Source organism: Lactuca sativa, chromosome 1 (genome assembly GCF_002870075.4).
Source record: "Lactuca sativa cultivar Salinas chromosome 1, Lsat_Salinas_v11, whole genome shotgun sequence".
Classification (NCBI taxonomy): domain Eukaryota; kingdom Viridiplantae; phylum Streptophyta; class Magnoliopsida; order Asterales; family Asteraceae; genus Lactuca; species Lactuca sativa.
In genome coordinates, this window is record NC_056623.2 from 117,958,402 (window position 1) to 117,978,337 (window position 19,936).

Below are 19,936 nucleotides of genomic sequence, written 5' to 3' on the forward strand. Positions count from 1 at the left end.
TTTACTCAATGTAACTTCCTCTTTGCTCAGATGATAGGTCATTTTGAACTGATCATAACAAGGAGGAAATGAGTGCAAGACTATGTCAATAACCAACTCCTCAACAAAGTTGACATTCAACTTGAATAAACGATCCACATATCTCTTCATGCGTTGTCAGTGGGTGGTGATGAACTCTCTATCCTTCATCTTGGTGATTTTGAGTGATGTGATTATCTCATACCTCTCTTGACGTGCTCTTTGATGGTACTTCTCCATCAAGTCCTGGCACATCTCATATGGCTAATAGTCCACATAAAACCATTGTAGCTAAGGATTCATAGTCGCCGCCATAATGCAGGACACCTTAGTAGCATCCTTGCATTGGGCCCTATACTCAACTATTTCTTCAGGAGTAGCTTTGGTTTCATCTATCTCGTTCAACTCTTTATCGAGGAAATATTCCTTGTCCACGTAACGCAAGGCCATTCTGATGTTTCTAATCTAATCATTGAAGTTGGATCCATCGAATATGACCCTCGCAAAAATGTTCAAAAGCGATAAAGAGTTTAAGGAGTTGGAGTTTGAGCCAGAGGCGTTATTTGTGTTTGAAATCATAAAAGGAAGAAGAAGAACAAGCTTTTGATGAGATAGGAAATCCTTAATATAACACCAAAATGAAATATTAAGGCTAGGACCCAACACAATAATTCACAATTCAGAAAAGGGATGCCATAATCCATTGTAAATTATTTGAAGGTAGGTAAATGATGATTTACCAATTTCACCATGAAAACAAAGTTTAAATGAATTAGGTTTTGAATGAAATTCCTAGATCTTTTGAGATTCATTGAACTATTCAATTGCATGTGTAATCTCGATTATGCCCTTCAAATTTGTGACTGAGATACTGAGGATCACATATAAGGTGTGAATAACAATGCAAATTAGCTTGGTACTCTTGATGTCATTTAGCATATAATTAATGAGCCGATTAACCACACATGCTCCATTGATCAATGATAATTTACGAGTTACCCATCGCCACGCTTTGTTAGTCCAAGTTAGTGTGCCTGTTAACCATACATGCTCCACTGACGACTTGACAAAGTGAATTGTGCAATTTCACGGATTAGCATCAAATTCACATTTTCTTAAAGTAACTAAGATTTGGAATTTTATAAAAATATTTACTTACCTTGTAGTTATCATTATACTTATTAATGAGAGTTTAGTGTCCCATCCTACCCGTGGGGGTAACGACCCTCCACCAATCAAGGAAACAATGGGTGAGAGTGGACACCCATTCAACCGCCATTTTATAAGCAGTTTCCTTATACCCTCTTATAGATTGGCTTCATGAGTAAGTCCTACTAACGGTAAGACTGACCTTTTTATACATATATATAATTTAAACTTTTAATATATTATAGTATAAGGGTGTATTTTAAAATTTTAAAAAACTAGGGTTCTAGAATTTATGATTTCAAAAATTATACTTTTAATTTAAATTTTAAATTCCGATACTAAAGGGGTATTATTGAAACTTTTCAAAAACACTAGATCAAATTTTCAATAATTAAATTATTCATATAATTTTGTCATTATCTTAAAAATTGACCAAATCTCTTAATTTGATAAGGATATATTTATCTTTATAGAAAATTCAAATTTAGTCACTAAAAACGAATTTGATAATTATCCTAATCAAACAAAAGATATCAAAATCGAAAAATCAGGGATCTGACAGCCTGATTCGTCAAGTTATTGCAATGAACTCGTCGAGTAGGCTAAACTCGTCGAGTCCCACAAGGAAGTCGTCGAGTCTGATGAACAAATCGACAAATCTATCCCCTCCTCCTCCGGACAATCCATATATGCATCAAATACAACTGAAAACATCCTAGGGTCTGATACCACTGATGGGTTTTGAGAATAACTACATCCTATGTGTTCATGCAACCCTAATTGCTTTGAATCTATGGTTTCCACTAGTAGAACACACAATTGAATACCAAAGCAATAAACCCTAGATCTAGCATACAGTTTTCGAAAATCATATAACAAAAGTGTTTTGATGATTATCATAACTTCATGTGCAGATCCTTGACTTGTGAAATCTTAGTGCCTCAAATGTTGCACCTCTAATGGAGTCACAAACACCACTAGCAAAGAATGAGAGGAGAGAGGAGGGAAGGCTCTTAGATTTTTGGCTAGGTTTCTCCAAGAATGCATTGGCCGGAAATCCTAAGCCTAGTGGTTCCTTATATAACTTAGGGCAACTAAGGTTTCTGGAGGAAACCCTAATTTCCTACTAAAGGCTTAAGCAACCCATGGATCCTTTACAAAAGGCCTTGGACGAAATCTGCAGGGCCTCCCTATAGGTTTTCGTCCACTCCTAATTAAGGAGTCCATCATCCTAGTTTCACAACTATCAATGATTTGCAAAACAGCCCCTGTTCTATTAATCAGTTCCTTTAATCCTGAAATTAACTCCAAGTTAATTTCTGATTAAATACTAATTCAATAACATGATCTCTAATTAATATATTATTCTCATAATACATTAATAAATCATTCACTAACCTCTTTCTCCAAAATTCATCCTGTCAAGTTGTTAGAGTGAAGGCAACCCAAAAGGACCATGCTACTATCAAATCAAGTATATGTCAATTATAGTTATGGGCTTAGACACCTAATCCAACATAAATACCTTTGCCAAAAATCCATTTAAGTCCAAAACTCCATAACTGCTTCAAGTCATCCACTAACGACCTAAGGAAGACATCCAAGTCCTTCTCAGGTGCTTTGGGGCCGAGAATCAACAATGTCAACATGAAGGAGGACTCTTTCATGCATAGCCATGGTGGCAGATTGTAAGCGGTGAGTATTACGAGCCATATGCTATAAGGATTACACATGTTACCAAACGAATTAAAACCATCAGCAGCAATCCCTAAGCGTACGTTTCGAGGTTCCCTCGAGAAGCTAGGATACTTCATATCGAATTTTTTCCATGAAGTACCATCAACGGGATGAAGCATCGTACCATCTTTGGATCGTCCGGTACTGTGCAAAATCATATCTTTAGTTGTGTGTCTAGAACAGTACAAAAGTTGTACTATGGGGGTCACGGGACAGTATTGTAACACCTTAAGAGCTACCTTTTAACCCTTTGTATTTTCATCAACCTACCGAATCTCATTACAAACTAGATGCTTTTACAACAGCTTGTGTTCTTTCCAGAAAAGAAAGCAATCGTTTTTATATAGATGTATCGACTCATAACCGAAGCCGATCTTTTTAAGTGTTTTTTTTGCTTCATAACCATTTGTTGATCACCTAGATATGCATCAGCTTTGCTAAAAAGTCCATCATCGACACCGCTACCATCGGTATCTGGGTTCCTTTCATCGCGGTTGGTATCATTTTCAATCACACCCCCATAACATCAACAATAACATCGACCATCTCGTTACTACGCGGTCTGTCTTCGACAACCGGATGAGTTGTATTATCGCCGTGATACTTCCATATAATATAATATGGACTAAAACCATGTTGAAGTATATGGAATTTAATTATGGCTAGTAGTATAAATTTATTGCCATTACATTTGTTACATGAGCATCTGATTTGACCTTTCTTATCGACATGTGGTTTGGACCTATCAAGAAAAGATTCGAGTCCTTGGTGGAACAAAGTAAAGTTATGATTTTCAATAGTAGTCCACGTTTTATCAATAGACATGTTGCAACTGAAACATAAGTTAGGTTTCAATGTTTACTCTACAAGAACTAGAATCAGGATTAAATATTTATAAGGATATAGTAACCGCTCACTTAGATGGAATAGAAAGGCGGACAACGGGAGAGTATTCACATGGGTTGGCTTCTAAACCCACTTTTTGAATACCTTACCTCATATGCAAATGTATATTACATGATTGACTGTTTAAGAAAAATTCGGCAGCATTTCCCCTTAGCTTCTAAGTATATACTGATCAGCAAAGAGAAAATAACAATTGAATATTTCTTAAAAAATCAATCATGCAACACACATTTACATCCTAAATGAGGTAAGCTATTCAAAAAGCAGTCTAAAATAGGGGACAATCTGAAACAAATTTCTAAATCAACTTTGGACGGGTATTTCTAGGCTTTTCGTGATTTAAAAAGAAGAGACTTAAACTAAAAAAACTTACTTTTTTATTATTACATTATACTTTAAATAATTCAGTTATCTATTTATAACTTAATAGATTTATCGTATTAATTTTTTATTTTTATTTTTTATTATAGGATTTTACTTTAAACGATAATATGATACTTTAAAAGGAAGATACTTCAACTAAAAACACTTACTTTTTTCCATATTTTGATTTTTAATATCAATTTAATTTTGTTCTTATTTTTCTATTATGATATTATACATTTTTGTTTTTATTTTTTTTTTATGACTAAATTATAGCATTTCTTATTTATATCATCTTTTTCTTTCATATTATGATTTTTAGTCTCAACTTATTTTTCTTTTTATTTTTTATTATGACATTATACATTTGCATTTTTATTTTATTTATATCATCTTAGTTATTTTGTTTTTTATTATAGTATAATATTTTAAAAAGATGTTGTAAACTATACTATAAACGATAGTATAATATTTTAAAAAGAAAATACCTAAACTAAAAAAAAAAACTTACTTTTTTCCATATTTTGATTTTTAATATCAACTTAGTTTTGTTTTTATTTTTCTATTATGACATTACACATTTTTTTTCTTTTTCTTTTATGACTAAAATATAGCATTTGTTATTTACATCATCTTTTTTTTTTCCATATTATGATTTTTAGTATCAACTTATTTTTGTTTTTATTTTTTTATTTTGACATTATATCTTTACAATTTTATTTTTATTTATATTATCTTAGTTATTTTGTTTTTTTTATTATAGTATAATATTTTAAAAAGACATTGTAAACTAAACTTTAAAAGATAGGATAATACTTTAAAAAGAAAATACATAAACTTAAAAAAAAAAAAAAAAAAAAAAAAAAAAAAAAAAAACTTACCTTTTGCCATATTTTGATTTTTAATATTAACTTAGTTTTGTTTTTATTTTTCTATTATTACATTATACATTTTTGTTTTTATTTTTCTTTTATGACTAAATTATATCATTTGTTATTTACATCATATTTTTTTCCATATTATGACTTTTAGTATCAACTTATTTTTGTTTTTATTTTTTTTTATTATGACATTATACCTTTTCAATTTCATTTTTATTTGTATTATCTTATTTATTTTGTTTTTCATTATGATATAATGTTTTAAAAAGACATTGTAAACTATACTTTAAACGATAATATAATATTTTAAAAAGAAAATACTTAAACTAAAAAAAACTTACTTTTTTCGATATTGTGATATTTAATGTCAACTTAGTTTTGTTTTTACTTTTCTATTATGATATTATACATTTTTTTTATTTTTCTTTTATGACTAATATAGCATTTGTTATTTACATCATCTTTTTTTTCCATATTATGATTTTTAGTATCAACTTATTTTTGTTTTTATTTTTTTATTTTGACATTATATCTTTACAATTTTATTTTTATTTATATTATCATAGTTATTTTGTTTTTTTATTATAGTATAATATTTTAAAAAGACATTGTAAACTATACTTTTAACAATAGTATAATGCTTTAAAAAGAAGATGCCTAAACTAAAAAAATACTTACTTCTTTCCATATTTTGATTTTTAATATCAATTTAGTTTTGCTTTTCTTTTTCTATTATGACATTATACCTTTTTGTTTCTATTTTTCTTTTATGACTAAATTATAGGATTTGTTATTTATATCATCTTTTTTTCCATATTATGATTTTTAGTATCAACTTATTTTTGTTTCTATTTTTTTATTATGACATTATACCTTTTCATTTTTCATTTTTATTGATGTTATCTTAGTTATTTTGTTTTTTTATTATAGTACAATATTTTAAAAAGACATTATAAATTATAACATCCTTTTTTTTCAATTATAACATGCTATCATTACATATATTACACACACATATACATATAATATACGCAATTCTATCATAACATACAATATACACACATACAAATGCACTTATACACACATTTTCACATTATGTTTTCTTACATACAAATACATTTCATATAGAAATACATATATACATTTCACATACAAACACCTACATTTTCACATAAAAATACCTACATTTCATATGCATACATTTTAACATACATTTATTCACATAAATTTTTTCATATATATACACACATATGCATGTATTTTACATATAGAAATACATTCAAACACACATTTCCACATACACTTTTTCATACATACACGTACATATACATTTTTTCATACATATTCACACATATACATTTGCATATACATTTTTACGTATATATTGATACATTTAATACTCATTTCACATACCAACATATATACATTTCACATACCAATGCATTAAGAAGAGGAAAAAGAAAGAAAAACCTACTGTCACCGAAAAATGAGAAGGATCGCTGAAAAAAACGAGTGGTCGCCAAAATCTGCAGCTGTGGTGGTGATAATCAACGGAATATACGAAGATTTATCTTAAAAGCACCAAAATAACATAATTAGGGTTAAATAATGCTAAGAAAACAAGAGAAATAGAAATGGGAAGAGAAAACACACCTTACCTGTCGCCGGAAAAACCTGGAATTCGTCGAAAAACGCGGGAAATCACCAAAAAATGAAGGCCAAGTGTAACACCTAGAATCAGAAAAACTAAGAAAAGAAAGGAAAAGCTCTAAGTCTAGAGTCAACTCATCGAATCTAGGGAGGAACTCAACGAGTCGGAGCGGGATCCGGGTCATAGACTAAGTCACCGACTCGGTGAGTCGATGAGTGGACTCGGCGAGTCGGCGACTGGACTCGGCAAGTCTGGTATGGACGAGAAAAACCCTAATCCTGGGGTTTGCACCCTATTTAAAGGACCTTATGTCCTCTCCTCAGCCCCCTTGTCGGCCAGAAGCTTCTATAAGCAATTCCAAACCCTAATTTGAGTATGAGAAGGAGGAAAGTGAGTTTGGGGCTTTTGCAAGAGGAAGATTTGGAGGATTTGACCACTAAGGAGCTAGAGGATTCAACTCTTTGGTTGTGAGCAACAATTTGAAGGTAACAATTTGTTACTTTGCCTTTGTTGCTTCTAGATCTTTTCTTGGATGATGTTTTGGAGCCATTTTGGCATGTTAAGGAGCCATTTCGAGTTAGAAGTCCAGATCTGAGGTTGTCTTGGTCCAAAAACCCATAAAGTATCAGCCCTTGGTGTGTTGGTAAAGCATGTTTTTCTCGAACCCTAGACCTAGATTGTTTTAAGCCTATAGCTCCTTGGTTTCACGTAATGTTTACAACTTTACGTGAGGAATAGACTTTAGAAGAGTGGATCTATGGGTTAGAGCCCCAGCATGGCTCGAAAAGTCACTGTATGGATTAAGGACTGAAGAGACTCGATGAGTCACTTGGGTGGACTCAGCGAGTTGTATGAAGATGAGCATGGACTCGCCGAGTTGGAAGAACAACTGGGCGAGTCTGTTGAAGATTGTAGTGGACTCGGCGAGTCTGATCTTGGACTCGGCGAGTCAGATCGCGAAACCCCAACCTTTTCTGGTTAAGACTCAGATCAGTGGGTGGAGTGGTGACTTAGTGAGTTGGTCAGGATGGGACTCAGAGATCGTTGTACTTGACAAGTCTTTGGGAGACTCAACGAGTTGAGTCGTGTTCTAAGAGTTTTCAGAGTATAAGGGCTCGACGAGTCAACGGGTTGACTCGACGAGTAGATTCAGTCAGGAAGGTTGACTTTGGCCAGGACTTTGACTGTGACCGGTTTGACTTCAAGGGTATTATGGTAATTTAGACATTTATGTCAAAGCTTCATTGATGGCTATAGGTGTTGGAGTTTGGAGCAGTGATTCGGGATTGTGCTTTCGTGGTTCAGCTTCAACAGTGCGAGGTGAGTTTCCGTTTGTGTGAATGGGTCTACGGCCACAACGCCGACCCATGTAGTCATGAGTAGGAAGACCCGGGGGTTAGCCCTAGGCACTGTTTGCTAGTATGATATTTTGGACCAAGGTCCAATGTCGGGCGGGTGCCCAAGGAATGGTTTGCATGATAGAGATTACTTGTTGTCTGTGTAATACAGGTATGTGCCTGGTAGGGAGGTGAGTGTGGCCGAGGTCCCGTATCTCACCAATAGCGGAGTATGGACGGTGTTCCATATCTCATTAGCATCATAGTAGGGGCGAGGCCCGAGATAGGAATTGAGTGAGTGTGGGCGGGGGCCTGTATCCAACTTACAACAGGAGCTTGGACGGGGTTCCATGACTCACTAGTAACAGGATAGGAGCGAGGCCCAAGACAGGAAAGGCCTTAGAACAGGAATACAGTAGGGTATGTTCAATTATGTGTTATGTGTTATTTTGTATTATGTGGTCAGTTGGCGGGGCCCAGAGACAGGTGCGGCCTAAGGGAAACAGATCTATATCTGAGCGGGGCTTGAAGCGAGGCGGGGCCTGGAGCGGCGGGACCATTGTAGTGGGCGAGGCCCAAAGTAACGGGCATGGCCCAGTACCTGCAGTATGTGATGATGCAAGGTATGTGGTTGGTTGGGGAACTCACTAAGCTTCGTGCTTACGTTTTTAAGTTTTGGTTTCAGGTACTTTCGGTAGCGAAGGGAAGAGCTCGGGGTGATCGCATGGCACACACCATTGATTAGTCAGCCTGGGATGTTTTACTCTGATAACAAGAATATGTTTTGAACTAATACTCTGAATTTATGTTATGACTTATTATATGGTTTATATAAATATGGTTTTAGTAATGTTTTAAGGAAAATTTTTAGTCGTGATTTTTGGGACGTTACTAGTTGGTATCAGAGCGTTTGAGGGATTCGGACATACTCTTGGGTGTGTCTGAACTCAAACAGGGAATTGGTTTAGAAATTTTGAAAATGAAAAGACAGTTTTGTAAAAAAGAGTTTTGAGAAAGGAAACAGTTTTAGAAAAGCGAAAAGAATTCAAAAAGAAAAGAACTTTGATAAGAGAAAAGGGTGTGGTACATGCAATCAGCCGAGCTCAAGTAAGTGCCCCAAAATACCCATATAAGTTTATGTTATGATTATTAGTTAGTAGAACAACATGCTAGATTAGGGCTAAGGATCTAGGAGGATGCCTTATGTGCCAGCTATATGTGTTTCAGCTTTAAGAGAATGGCATGCTAGTATTGAGTAGATAGTAGTAGGATAGCCTGTTTAAGTTATGCCTGGTAGTAGGAACTTAGCATCATATGCTAGTGCAGATTCTTGTTATATGAATATGATTCCTGGATTATGTTATGGTTATATTTTCCTTTTGTCTGAATGCTACTTGCTTTGTGCTTTGTAAGACTCTGAGTGATGGGAGTTAGCCATTAGGTGAATACGTTAACTCACATGTGATTAGGGTTGAATAATCTCAGAGTTCTGGATTTGACCCTACTTGCAACTCTCGTTTGAGTCTAACCATTGTAGGGACGAGTATTTTACTCGAAGGATTATTTGAGCCTCGCCACATGTGATGGCATTCAGGTGATGGCTAATTAGCATCACAAACAGGCCTTCAGCGGCTGAGGACTGGTTTGGGTGGAGTCAGAGGTTTCCCTAGAGCAAGCCTAGGGTGAGTTTAGTGTTGGGAGAAATGTTAGTAGAAAAGGGACCTGGTAGAGTCGAAGCAGCTCTTGAGGAAAGTACAGATAGATGTGGAAAGTAGTATGGGACCGTACTACTGAAAGCAGAGGATCCGTACTCGATTCGGGAAAGGCCAAGATGAGACCGGGAAACTTGTAGTGTGTGTGTATGATCCCTCAGCAGTGATGAGTATTTTGATTGTCATTGTGACATGTTTTCAGCACGGTGACACTGTGAGAGATACCAGTTGGCAGTTCAGGTGCCGGGGAAGGGTCTGGCTCAGGCTCTGGAGCCGGGCAGTTTAGTGAACGGATAAGAGAGTTTATGTTAGCGGAAATTATGCGCAACGTCATTGATCAGACTCCTGTGGTATTCGGTTCGGTCAAGGAGACCATTGTGCACCTTTTAGACAGTCATCTTGAGGCCTTTCGGGCCGAGATTGTAGCAGAGCAGGTGGGGACTCATCTGGAGCCCGAAGTTTGTGGGCCACGGGGATCCTTCCGGAAGGAGGATCCTACCATTAGCTTGTAGCCTGGGATCAAGAGTGAATGGTGTACCATGTTTTCAGGGGGGTCGATTACAGGAGCGGATTGCTACGGAGGTTTCACGGGCCCTCCGCGAAGAGTTACCTGACACCATTGGGCGTGTCACCGATAAGGTGGCCGCTAGGGTCGAGAGGCAGGCCACAGCTATCCAGGCGATGAGTGAGATGGTCAGGGTGACCCGGGAACAGGAGATTGGTTCAGATAGTCAGCTGAGGAAGAGGAAGCGAGCTTCCGATCTAGCTAGGCAAGCCGAACACTTAGACACTGCCATAACTGGTGCTAGAGACCTGCGGGGTCAAAATGGTTGCGCAAGAAAGGAGGGAATGTGGGATGACGTGCGCAGCAAGTCTAAGTGCGGCAGATGCGGATGGAAGGGTCATAGGTGCCAAGAATGCACAATAGAAGTTGAGTTATGCCATCATTGCCATCAGGTTGGTCATGTCAGGGCGAATTGCCCGCTCTGCGGTTGGGTTAGTCTCGGTACCATCGCAGGCTTTGGAAGGAAGCAGGGTTCGAGGTTCTTCAAGGCAGGTTACATGTATGAATCTTTCTACCTTTATCATCTTATGTTATAATTATCTTGTTATGGTTATGCATCGCTATCTGTATAAGTATTTTCGAATTGTGTGGCTTGCTTGTGATTTAGATATATGTCATCTCCATACCAAGGACTTTAGAATGATAGTTAGAGGATGTTACTTTCTAGAAAAGGTTACTTAGGATGCAATAACTATAGCATGCTTATGTGGGACTCAGTAGTGTCCCACTAGCTTCAGGAAGGTGTTATTGAGTGATGGATTGATTAGCTCCCTAGCTGTGGCAAGCTTGGGTTTTTCAGCAAATTGATTGTGATATAGTAGAGAAGATTTGGAATTCTTCTCTAGCATTGAGAAGTGAGGTATAAGCAGGATCAAAGTGGGGGAGAACCCTCCGAGTGTACAAGGGTAAGAGCACGCAGATCCAGAATGAGTACATGGCCTATGAGAAGGAAAGAAAGTAGCACAACGATTGATGGATTCAGGAGTTCAGGTTTGGGAGTTTGAGAAACTTCCCAACAGTTAGTTCATGTAATCGAGATGGTTAGTAACTTGTTGGGAATTCAGGTTGGAGGATCGCATGTAGGACTCGAGTGAGTCGGAATGAGGATCTTGAGAACGGTTAGCATAGGATGCTTTCGTGTTAGTAGTCAGTGGCAGAGGCAACATGTAGAGCATGGTAGAGCGGCGGGAGAGCCGCAACATTTTTCCACCAGCGAGTCAGTGGTGGAGAGTGTTGTAAGACTACGGGGGTAGCCGTAGCATTCACTAGCAGTCAGTTAGTATGGAAAGTGTTGTAAGACTATGGGGTAGCCGTAGCATTAACTAGCCGTCAGTTAGTATGGAAAGTGTTGTAGGACTACGGGGGTAGCCGTCACATTCCCTAGCAGCTTAGTTAGCAGAGAGTGGGCAGAGGCCCGTATCTCCTAGTTAGCGGAGTTTGGGTGAGACCCTTACCTCCTAGTGATCATGTAGGGATCAGGAATGGGTAGTTGATGAGAATGGTATGGAGCTAGCCTGCATAGCCCTAGAGAGGTGAGACCTTGGGAGATGCTGCTTCAGGATGCAGTTGGGTGAGACCCGTGGGCGAGCCCCGTATGTTAGTAGCAGCATAGATGAAATCTAGGAGCAGGGTTGCTTAATAGTATAGTCGGGTGAGACCCGTGGGCAAAGCCCGTGATTTTTTAGCGGCACAGGTGGGACCTGGTAAGGACCTTAGGGTCAAGTTAGGGGATTGAGGATCCCAGGACTTGTAGCGCTAGAGTGGCAGAGTAGATGGAGCAGTATTAGGTAGCCGAAGTTTCTTCGGAAGTTGCTGGGAGCGACTAAGAGATTATGATGGGACTAGCGACCGGTGGGAACCTGGTAATCCAGATATGGATAAATTAGTAGGGACCAGGGTGGTCTCGATTCTTCCGGAAGGCGGATAAGGGACAACAGAATTTTCAATCAGTGGCAGTGATGGTAAGAAGACTATGGTATAAGACAGCTAGTTGACTAAGGAGTGTTATGCATCTCACAGCAGGGTCAAATAATCTCAGAGGGAAGGGTTTGACCCTATTGTGCAACTCTCGTTTGAGTCTAACCATTGCAGGGATGAATCTTTTACTCGAAGGATTATCTAAACCACTCGCTGGGATGGGTGCTCAGCACTAAGTTATAGTAATAAGAAGTATCCAGTGAGTACTGGAAGTAGCGGGAGTAATGGATTTGGTGAAGGATAGGTCCTTCATAATGATAAAGAAGGTAGTTGGTTATGGAACGTTGCCTTGGGAAGGCCAGAAAACACACAAGGAAAAGGGGGTGAACCCCTAGGATGTCCAGCATAAGTACTTGGGGAGTACCGGAAGTAGTGTTAGTTGAGTAAGTTGGGTTCCCATGATGGATAGGGTTAGGGTGAACCCGAGAATATTATCCGCAAGGATTAATGATAGTTAGAATGACCGGGCGGAAGGCCATCAGAGGTAGTCAGCGGGTGTTAGGTTTTTCAAGCAGGGTGTTGAGAGCAGATTGTATGGAGATTGGCCGTTGAGAAACTTCGAGGATGAAGTTTAGTTTAAGTGGGGGAGAGTTGTAACACTCAGAATCAAAAAGACCAAGAAAAGAAAAGAAAATCTCTAAGTCAAGAGTCAACTCGTGGAGTCCAGGGAGGAACTCGACGAGTCAGAGTGGGATCCGGGTCATAGAGTAAGTGACCGACTCGGCGAGTCGGCGAGTCTGATCTGGACGAGAAAAACCCTAATCCTGGGGTTTGCAACCTATTTAAAGGACCTTATGTCCTCTCCTCAGCCCCCTTTGTCGGCCAGAAGCTTCTATAAGCGATTCCAAACCCAAATTTGAGTATGAGAAGGAGGAAAGTGAGTTTAGGGCTTTTGCAAGAGGAAGATTTGGAGGATTTGACCACTAAGGACCTGGAGGATTCAATTCTTTGGTTGCGAGCATCAGTTTGAAGGTAACAATATGTTACTTTTCCTTTGTTGCTTCTAGATCTTTGCTTGGATGATGTTTTGGAGCCATTTTGGCATGTTATGGAGCCCGTTCGAGTTCGAAGTCTAGATCTGAGGTTGCTACTTCAGATCTAGGCTTGTCTTGGTCCAAAAACCCATAAAGTATCAACCCTTGGTGTGTTGGTGAAGCATGTTTGTCTCAAACCCTAGACCTAGACTGTTTTAAGCTTATAGCTCCTTGGTTTCACGTAATGTTTGCAACTTTACGTGAGGAATAGACTTTAGAAGAGTGGATTTATGGGTTGGAGCCCCTGCATGGCTCGAAAAGTCACTGTATGGATTAAGGACTGAAGAGACTCGATGAGTCACTTGGGTGGACTCGGTGAGTTGTATGAAGATGAACATGGACTTGACGAGTTGGAAGAACAACTGGGCGAGTCTGTTGAAGATTGTAGTGGACTCGGTGAGTCTGTTCTTGGACTCGGCGAGTCAGATCGCGAAACCCCAACCTTTTCTGGTTAAGACTCAGATCAGTGAGTGGAGTGGTGACTCGGTGAGTTGATCAGGATGGGACTCAGAGATCGTTGTACTTGACGAGTCTTTGGGAGACTCTGCGAGTTAAGTCGTGTTCTAAGAGTTTTCAGAGTATAAGGACTCGACGACTCAACGGGTTGACTCGATGAGTAGATTCAGTCAGGAAGGTTGACTTTGGCCACGACTTTGACTGTGAACGGTTTGACTTCAAGGGTATTATGGTAATTTAGATATTTATGTCAAAGGTTCATTGATGGCTATAGGTGTTGGAGTTTGGAGCAGTGATTCGGGATTGTGCTTTTGTGGTTCAGCTTCAGCAGTGTGAGGTAAGTTTCCCTTTGTGTGAATGGGTGTACGACCACAATGCCGGCCCATGCAGTCATGAGTAGGAAGCCCGGGGGTTAGCCCTAGACACTGTTTGCTAGTATGATATTTTGGACCAAGGTCCAATGTCGGGCGGGTGCCCAAGGAATGGTTTGCATGATAGAGTATACTTGTTGTATGTGTAATGGATGTATGTGCCTGGTAGGGAGGTGAGTGTGGGCGAGGTCCCGTATCTCACCAATAGCAGTATATGGACGGTGTTCCATATCTCATTAGAAGCAGAGTAGGGGCGAGGCCCGAGATAGGAATGGAGTGAGTGTGGGCGAGGGCCCGTATCTCACTTACAGCAGGAGCTTGGACGGGGTTTCATGACTCACTAGTAACAGGATAGGGGCGAGGCCCAAGACAGGCGAGGCCTTAGAACATGAATACAGTAGGGTATGTTCAATTATGTGTTATATGTTATCTTGTATTATGTGGTTAGCGGGCGGGGCCCAGAGACAGGCACGGCCTAAGGGAAACAGATATGTATCCGAGCGGGGCTCGAAGCTAGGCGGGGCCTGGAGCGGCGGGGCCGTTGTAACGGGCGAGGCCCGAGGTAGTGGGCGAGGCCCAAAGTAGCGGGCATGGCCCAGTATCTGCAGTATGTGATTCTGCAGGGTATGTAGTAGGTTGGAGAACTCACTAAGCTTCGTGCTTACGGCTTTCAGTTTTGGTTTCAGGTACTTTTGGTAGCGGAGGGAAGAGCTCGGGGTGATTGCATGGCACACACCATTGATTAGTCAGCCTGGGATGTTTCACACTGATAACAAGAATATCTTTTGAACTAATACTCTAAATTTATGTTATGACTTATGATATGGTTTATATAAATATGGTTTTAGTAATGTTTTAAAGAAAATTTTAGTCGTGATTTTTGGGACGTTACACCTAGAAACAATCTATGGTTAGTGGTAGTTTTTGTTGGTGCAATAAGCCGGAAAATTGCACCAAAAATGTATGTCGTAGGAGTTTTGTGAGAGGGAGGAGGAAACGCATAAGTAGGTCGTCTCGAACGAAGAGTGCATCAAAAGGGCGTTACCTTTAGCGGAGACGCAGAGGCAATAGTGGCGGCATATTGGAGAGAAAAACGCACGCCTATGTGTGGTGATTATTAACCGTTGGATTAATAAATAATCGAACGGCCACGATGAGATTCACGCGGATCGCAACCAATAGCGGCGAAATGTCGTCGCAATTGACCTCGCCTCTATTACCTTCCATCAGATTAAACCCCAACCGATGGATCGGTGTAGACTGTCAGGATCAAATGGCGTGTGGCGTAAGAGGATCGCCAGTGGAGGACCTTTAGCGAGGCCGTCTATAGCGACGACATTAGCCTTTACTGGCGACAATATCCTTCGTCGCCACTAAAGGGTTCCATCAACGCTATAGACAGCGTCACTAAAGGATTTGTTTCTTGTAGTGATACCAGACTTTGATAAATTTTAGTTAGTTGGATGCAAAAAGTTAATTCCTAATCTGATACTTTTTTATCTTGTAGATTAGGTGTTTGATAAAATGCATGACCAACTTGATAAGCAATTTAATATTAAAAAGATTTGGGCCCGTTGAAATATTTTCTAGCTAGGGATCAAGGTTGACAAGACACCTAACATAATTTTTCTAAGCTAGCATAAGTTCACCCTCGACTTTCAAGAAGATGTTGGAATGAAAAGATGCAAGCTTAGCTATTTTCTCATGGAGCAAAACCTACAATTGGATCAATGTGATGATAGTCCACGGGTTGAAGGTAAACAATATCGTCGCTTGATTGGGAGATTATCTTCAAGAGAATAGACCTAACATAGCTTATATTTTCAATATGCTTAGTCAGTTCATGAAAGATCAAAGAGAACAACACATGCATACGGTTCTTAAAGTACTCCAATATCTGAAGACCACATTATGTCAAGAATTCGTATACCTGATGTTGGCGATTTATATCTTGTTGCATACTACAATGTCGATTGGCTAGGGTGTAGTTTCACAATCTGTTCAAGGACCGGTTACTTGCCCTTTTAGGAGGACTGCTAATTTCGTGGAAAACAAAGAAGTAAAATGCGGTCTCACGATCATCTACAAAAGATGAATATCGAGCCATGGAAATTACCATGAGTGGGGTTCTTTGGGTCTGTTGGTTGTTGAAGGTCTTGCAAGCATCTCAGATGGGACCACTTCCTATTCTCTATGCTAACCAAGCTGCTAGACACATTCCCAACAATCATGTTTCCATGACCGAACTAAACATGTGGAAATGGATTGTTACTTTGTAAAGGATTGTGTTGAAACTAAAGAAATAAAGCTTGTTTATGTCACTACGAAGTAACAGGTTGCATACATCATCACAAAAGCCTTAGGTGCTGAGAGGTTGTGGGTTCTACTTAGCAAGTTGGGCATTCGGGACCTACATGTTCGAGCTTGAGGGGAAGTGAAGGAATCCTTGCATCCTTATATTCTCTACGTCCTTCTCTCTTTATGTCGTTATCTTCTTAATCAGTTTGAATTATGTGTACTTATCTTTTCTAAACTTTGTATTCATATCCCTCTTGGACGTTTAATCTGTTAAGCTTTTCACTCACAAAATCTATTTGGTAAGACAGAAAAATGTAAGACATCCAAGTTAACTACTACTAGTTTATCTTTATGTGAGGTATTTATTAGCGTTTCAATTTATCATGTGGAAAGTTGAAACTAGATTTCATTTACGGCATCCACAATGTATTGAACTCCATAGAGGTCAATGGATTGTTACATCATCTTTCTACAATCCATACAACTCTATAATTTTTTTCCTACAATGCATTGAACTCTACAAAGTTCAATAGAATGTTACAAAATGTAATTTATAGTAAATACTTAAGAATTAAAAACTTTTTTTTTTCCATTGATGAGTTCAATGGCCATTAATCTTCAAATTCATTGAATGCCAAAGTGGTATCTCACAATGGTAGAATTTCATCCATTGAATGACACATAGATTTGTCACCTCATTCAAGTCTCTCATTTAACCCACCATTGTGGATGCTTTTAATATAATTAAATGAAAAGACTCGCTTGAAAATCCAGTGCTTCCTCAATACCCTTGATGATCACTTTCATCGTAGGGCGATCCTTTAAGTTCCAAAATCCAACTAATGCACTCATAAGCAATTTCCTTAAACACGTTGAAAGAACCCATATTAATTTTATTTCTTATATAAGGATCAATTAAGCTGTGGAGTCCCTCGGTATAGTAGCGTTAGACCAGATATTGCAGCTCATGACATCTCTGTGAATTACTATGCTGTCTTCACCAAGACCCAGTCAAGATACTTGAGTCCTCTTGCTGCCCCTATGCAAATCTTGAGGCGATCCGCCAATGTTAGGAAACGCCTTTTATCGGGGTGGCTGAGATGTTCAATAAGGCTTCCATTCACAGTGTATTCAGATGCCATAATCTTCCGATCAGCTTCATATATGACAGTAGCCAATGTAAGGGATGATATTTTGATGGTGTAATCTGGAAATAATCTTGATCTCCTTATGAAACTCGCGATCACCTTGGGAACCATGCGGATCACTGCAGTATATGGCGACAGTGCGGTTTTTCAGTTGTCCTCTGTAGATATGACCAGATCCACGTGGACTAATCTGAGTTTGTCGACTGAAGTTTTGGGTGGCCGAGAGGATCTCCTCGAGTGGAATAAGGCGAAGCCCTGATTGTGAAGAAGACATTGTTTTATGAAGTTACTTGGTGGCTTTCTTTGTGTATGGTTCTGTTAACAAAAAAAATGATTTTGCTTAGAGATGATTAGATCCACCCTTGCATCTCAATTCATATTGTCATTGCCTTAATAAGATATCATAAAGAGTTGACTGGAATCAAGTCCAAAGAGTTGACTGGAATCAAGTCTGGTAATTATTAAAATCCCACTTGTACTTCATATATGTTATCATATATTACAATGCCAATCACTACCTAACCTTTTGGATCAGCAAATTTGTTATTGTTATTTCTTTAATGATGTAACTATTGGTTATAAACTTTTTTATTCATTTTACCAAATATGTGATGCGACTCATACCAATAGGCGTAGTATTCTTTCGGTCTAATTGGTCACCTTTCCATTTTATGGTCAAATACAGTGTGATAAACAGAAACAGATGTGTTAACTCTCAAGTGCTGTATTAACTCTGTTCGTCCTTTGAATATTTCATTAGAATACAAAAGTATGTTGTGAGCGAAGTATTTTATAGCTTCCAATTTAGTCTAATGGAATTTTCTGATAAGAGAAAATACACCAATACATAGACTAATCAAAGCGTACAGTTCACGGCTTGAAATTCAATCTGAAGATTGAACGTGAACTTCATTGTTTGGCTCCCAATATTTCTTATACGACATTGCAAATCTCTGAATTAAGATCTAAATTAACGAACACTGTGATTCCAACCTCCAGCCCTGTAAAATCTGTATTTTGGGATAGGATTTTTGTTCTTTTTTGGAAAATTATTGAAAATTAAATATAGATATAAATAACTAAATAGATAGAAAAAATTAAAAAAGTTAAAAAAAATTAGTATAAGTGAATTTGAAAGTTTCAAGGCCGTTAGAAGGTTAAATTAGGATTAAAGAGAAAATTTACGATTAAGGGACTAAAATTGCCGAAATTCTGAAACTACAATTTAACCTTGTTTTAACTTGATTTGTAACATAATTGTTAAAAATTTAATTTTTGAGGTTCCTTGTAAGAATATTACAACTTGTTGGGTAAATAGAAGTTATTTCGGCCAAAAGGAGGAAAACTAGTTAGTAAAGGACCAAAAGTGGCAAGTTGGAAAAGATTAGAAATTAGACACTCCCTTTCCCTCTTCTCCCCCATTTTGTGAGGAAATTCATCATTAAGTTTAATGTGTGTGAGGAAATGGAGTTTGAAGTTGTCGTAGTAGTCAACTCTAAGAGGTTGATTACAGACTAAGGATCCAGTACTAGCTTCAGTTCCTGCTGGATTATGGTATACTTAAATAAATTCAAATTGCACACAAAGGAAGCAAACAGAAAAATCAAAATCGATAAGGATAACAGATTCGGTCACCAACACTAAGAACTAGAGACTTAAGATCAAAATCATTCCTTTTTTTTGTGGATTTTTCCTTTAACTATGTTTCGGTAAAAAAAAATAAAAATAAAAATAAAAATAAAAAAACAGATGCATAATAATATTGTATAGAATATTGTCCCCTTGAATGGATATTTCTATGGACAACTTACTAATATTAATTAACATGTAGAGATAGTCTTTGGCTATCATGCTAGCAATAAGATAGTACTCACAAGGATTTCTCTATATGTGTCTGAAGATTACATGTTCTTATTCAAATCTTGAAACAAAACAATTTTCTATTTAGCCAAAATTAAGATATAACAACAAATAAAGAAATTTATTTACCAGACATCATATCATATAAACTTAATAAACTTTTGTGACCCGTTGCCTAGCGCGGATATACAACTAGTCTTTAATTATAGCGGCCTTGATCTTCAATTCTCTGTACATAGAGGGGTAGAATTTATGATTCTAGAAGGGTTTTGATTGGATCCATATCTGGAAATCTTTAGGAAAAAAAAATCAGAAGTTCTGTTTACAGAAATCAAATTTGGTTGATGTCTTGTGTGAGAATTCATGAGCTAGTTGTTTCAGCTCTTTTGCTGATGCTGGCTCTCCACCATAGAACACCCCTGTGGATTTTCATAGACAAAAGTTAGAAACATCACTGAATTGTATACAAGAGT

General features: G+C 38.1%; 1 protein-coding gene across 4 annotated transcripts in view; it reads right to left on the reverse strand.

Annotated features, from left to right (window-relative positions):
• Positions 1–19,467: 19,467 nt before the first annotated feature.
• The window catches only part of LOC111898052 (respiratory burst oxidase homolog protein C), a 30,411-nt gene continuing 29,942 nt past the window's right edge, over positions 19,468–19,936 (reverse strand). For all 4 annotated transcript variants that reach the window (XM_052763757.1, XM_052763751.1, XM_052763756.1 and 1 more), the window contains one exon: positions 19,468–19,882. In XM_052763757.1, the coding sequence (XP_052619717.1) occupies positions 19,773–19,882 (110 nt within the window). In that variant the 3' untranslated portion in view covers positions 19,468–19,772. The remainder of the gene's footprint in view (positions 19,883–19,936) is intronic.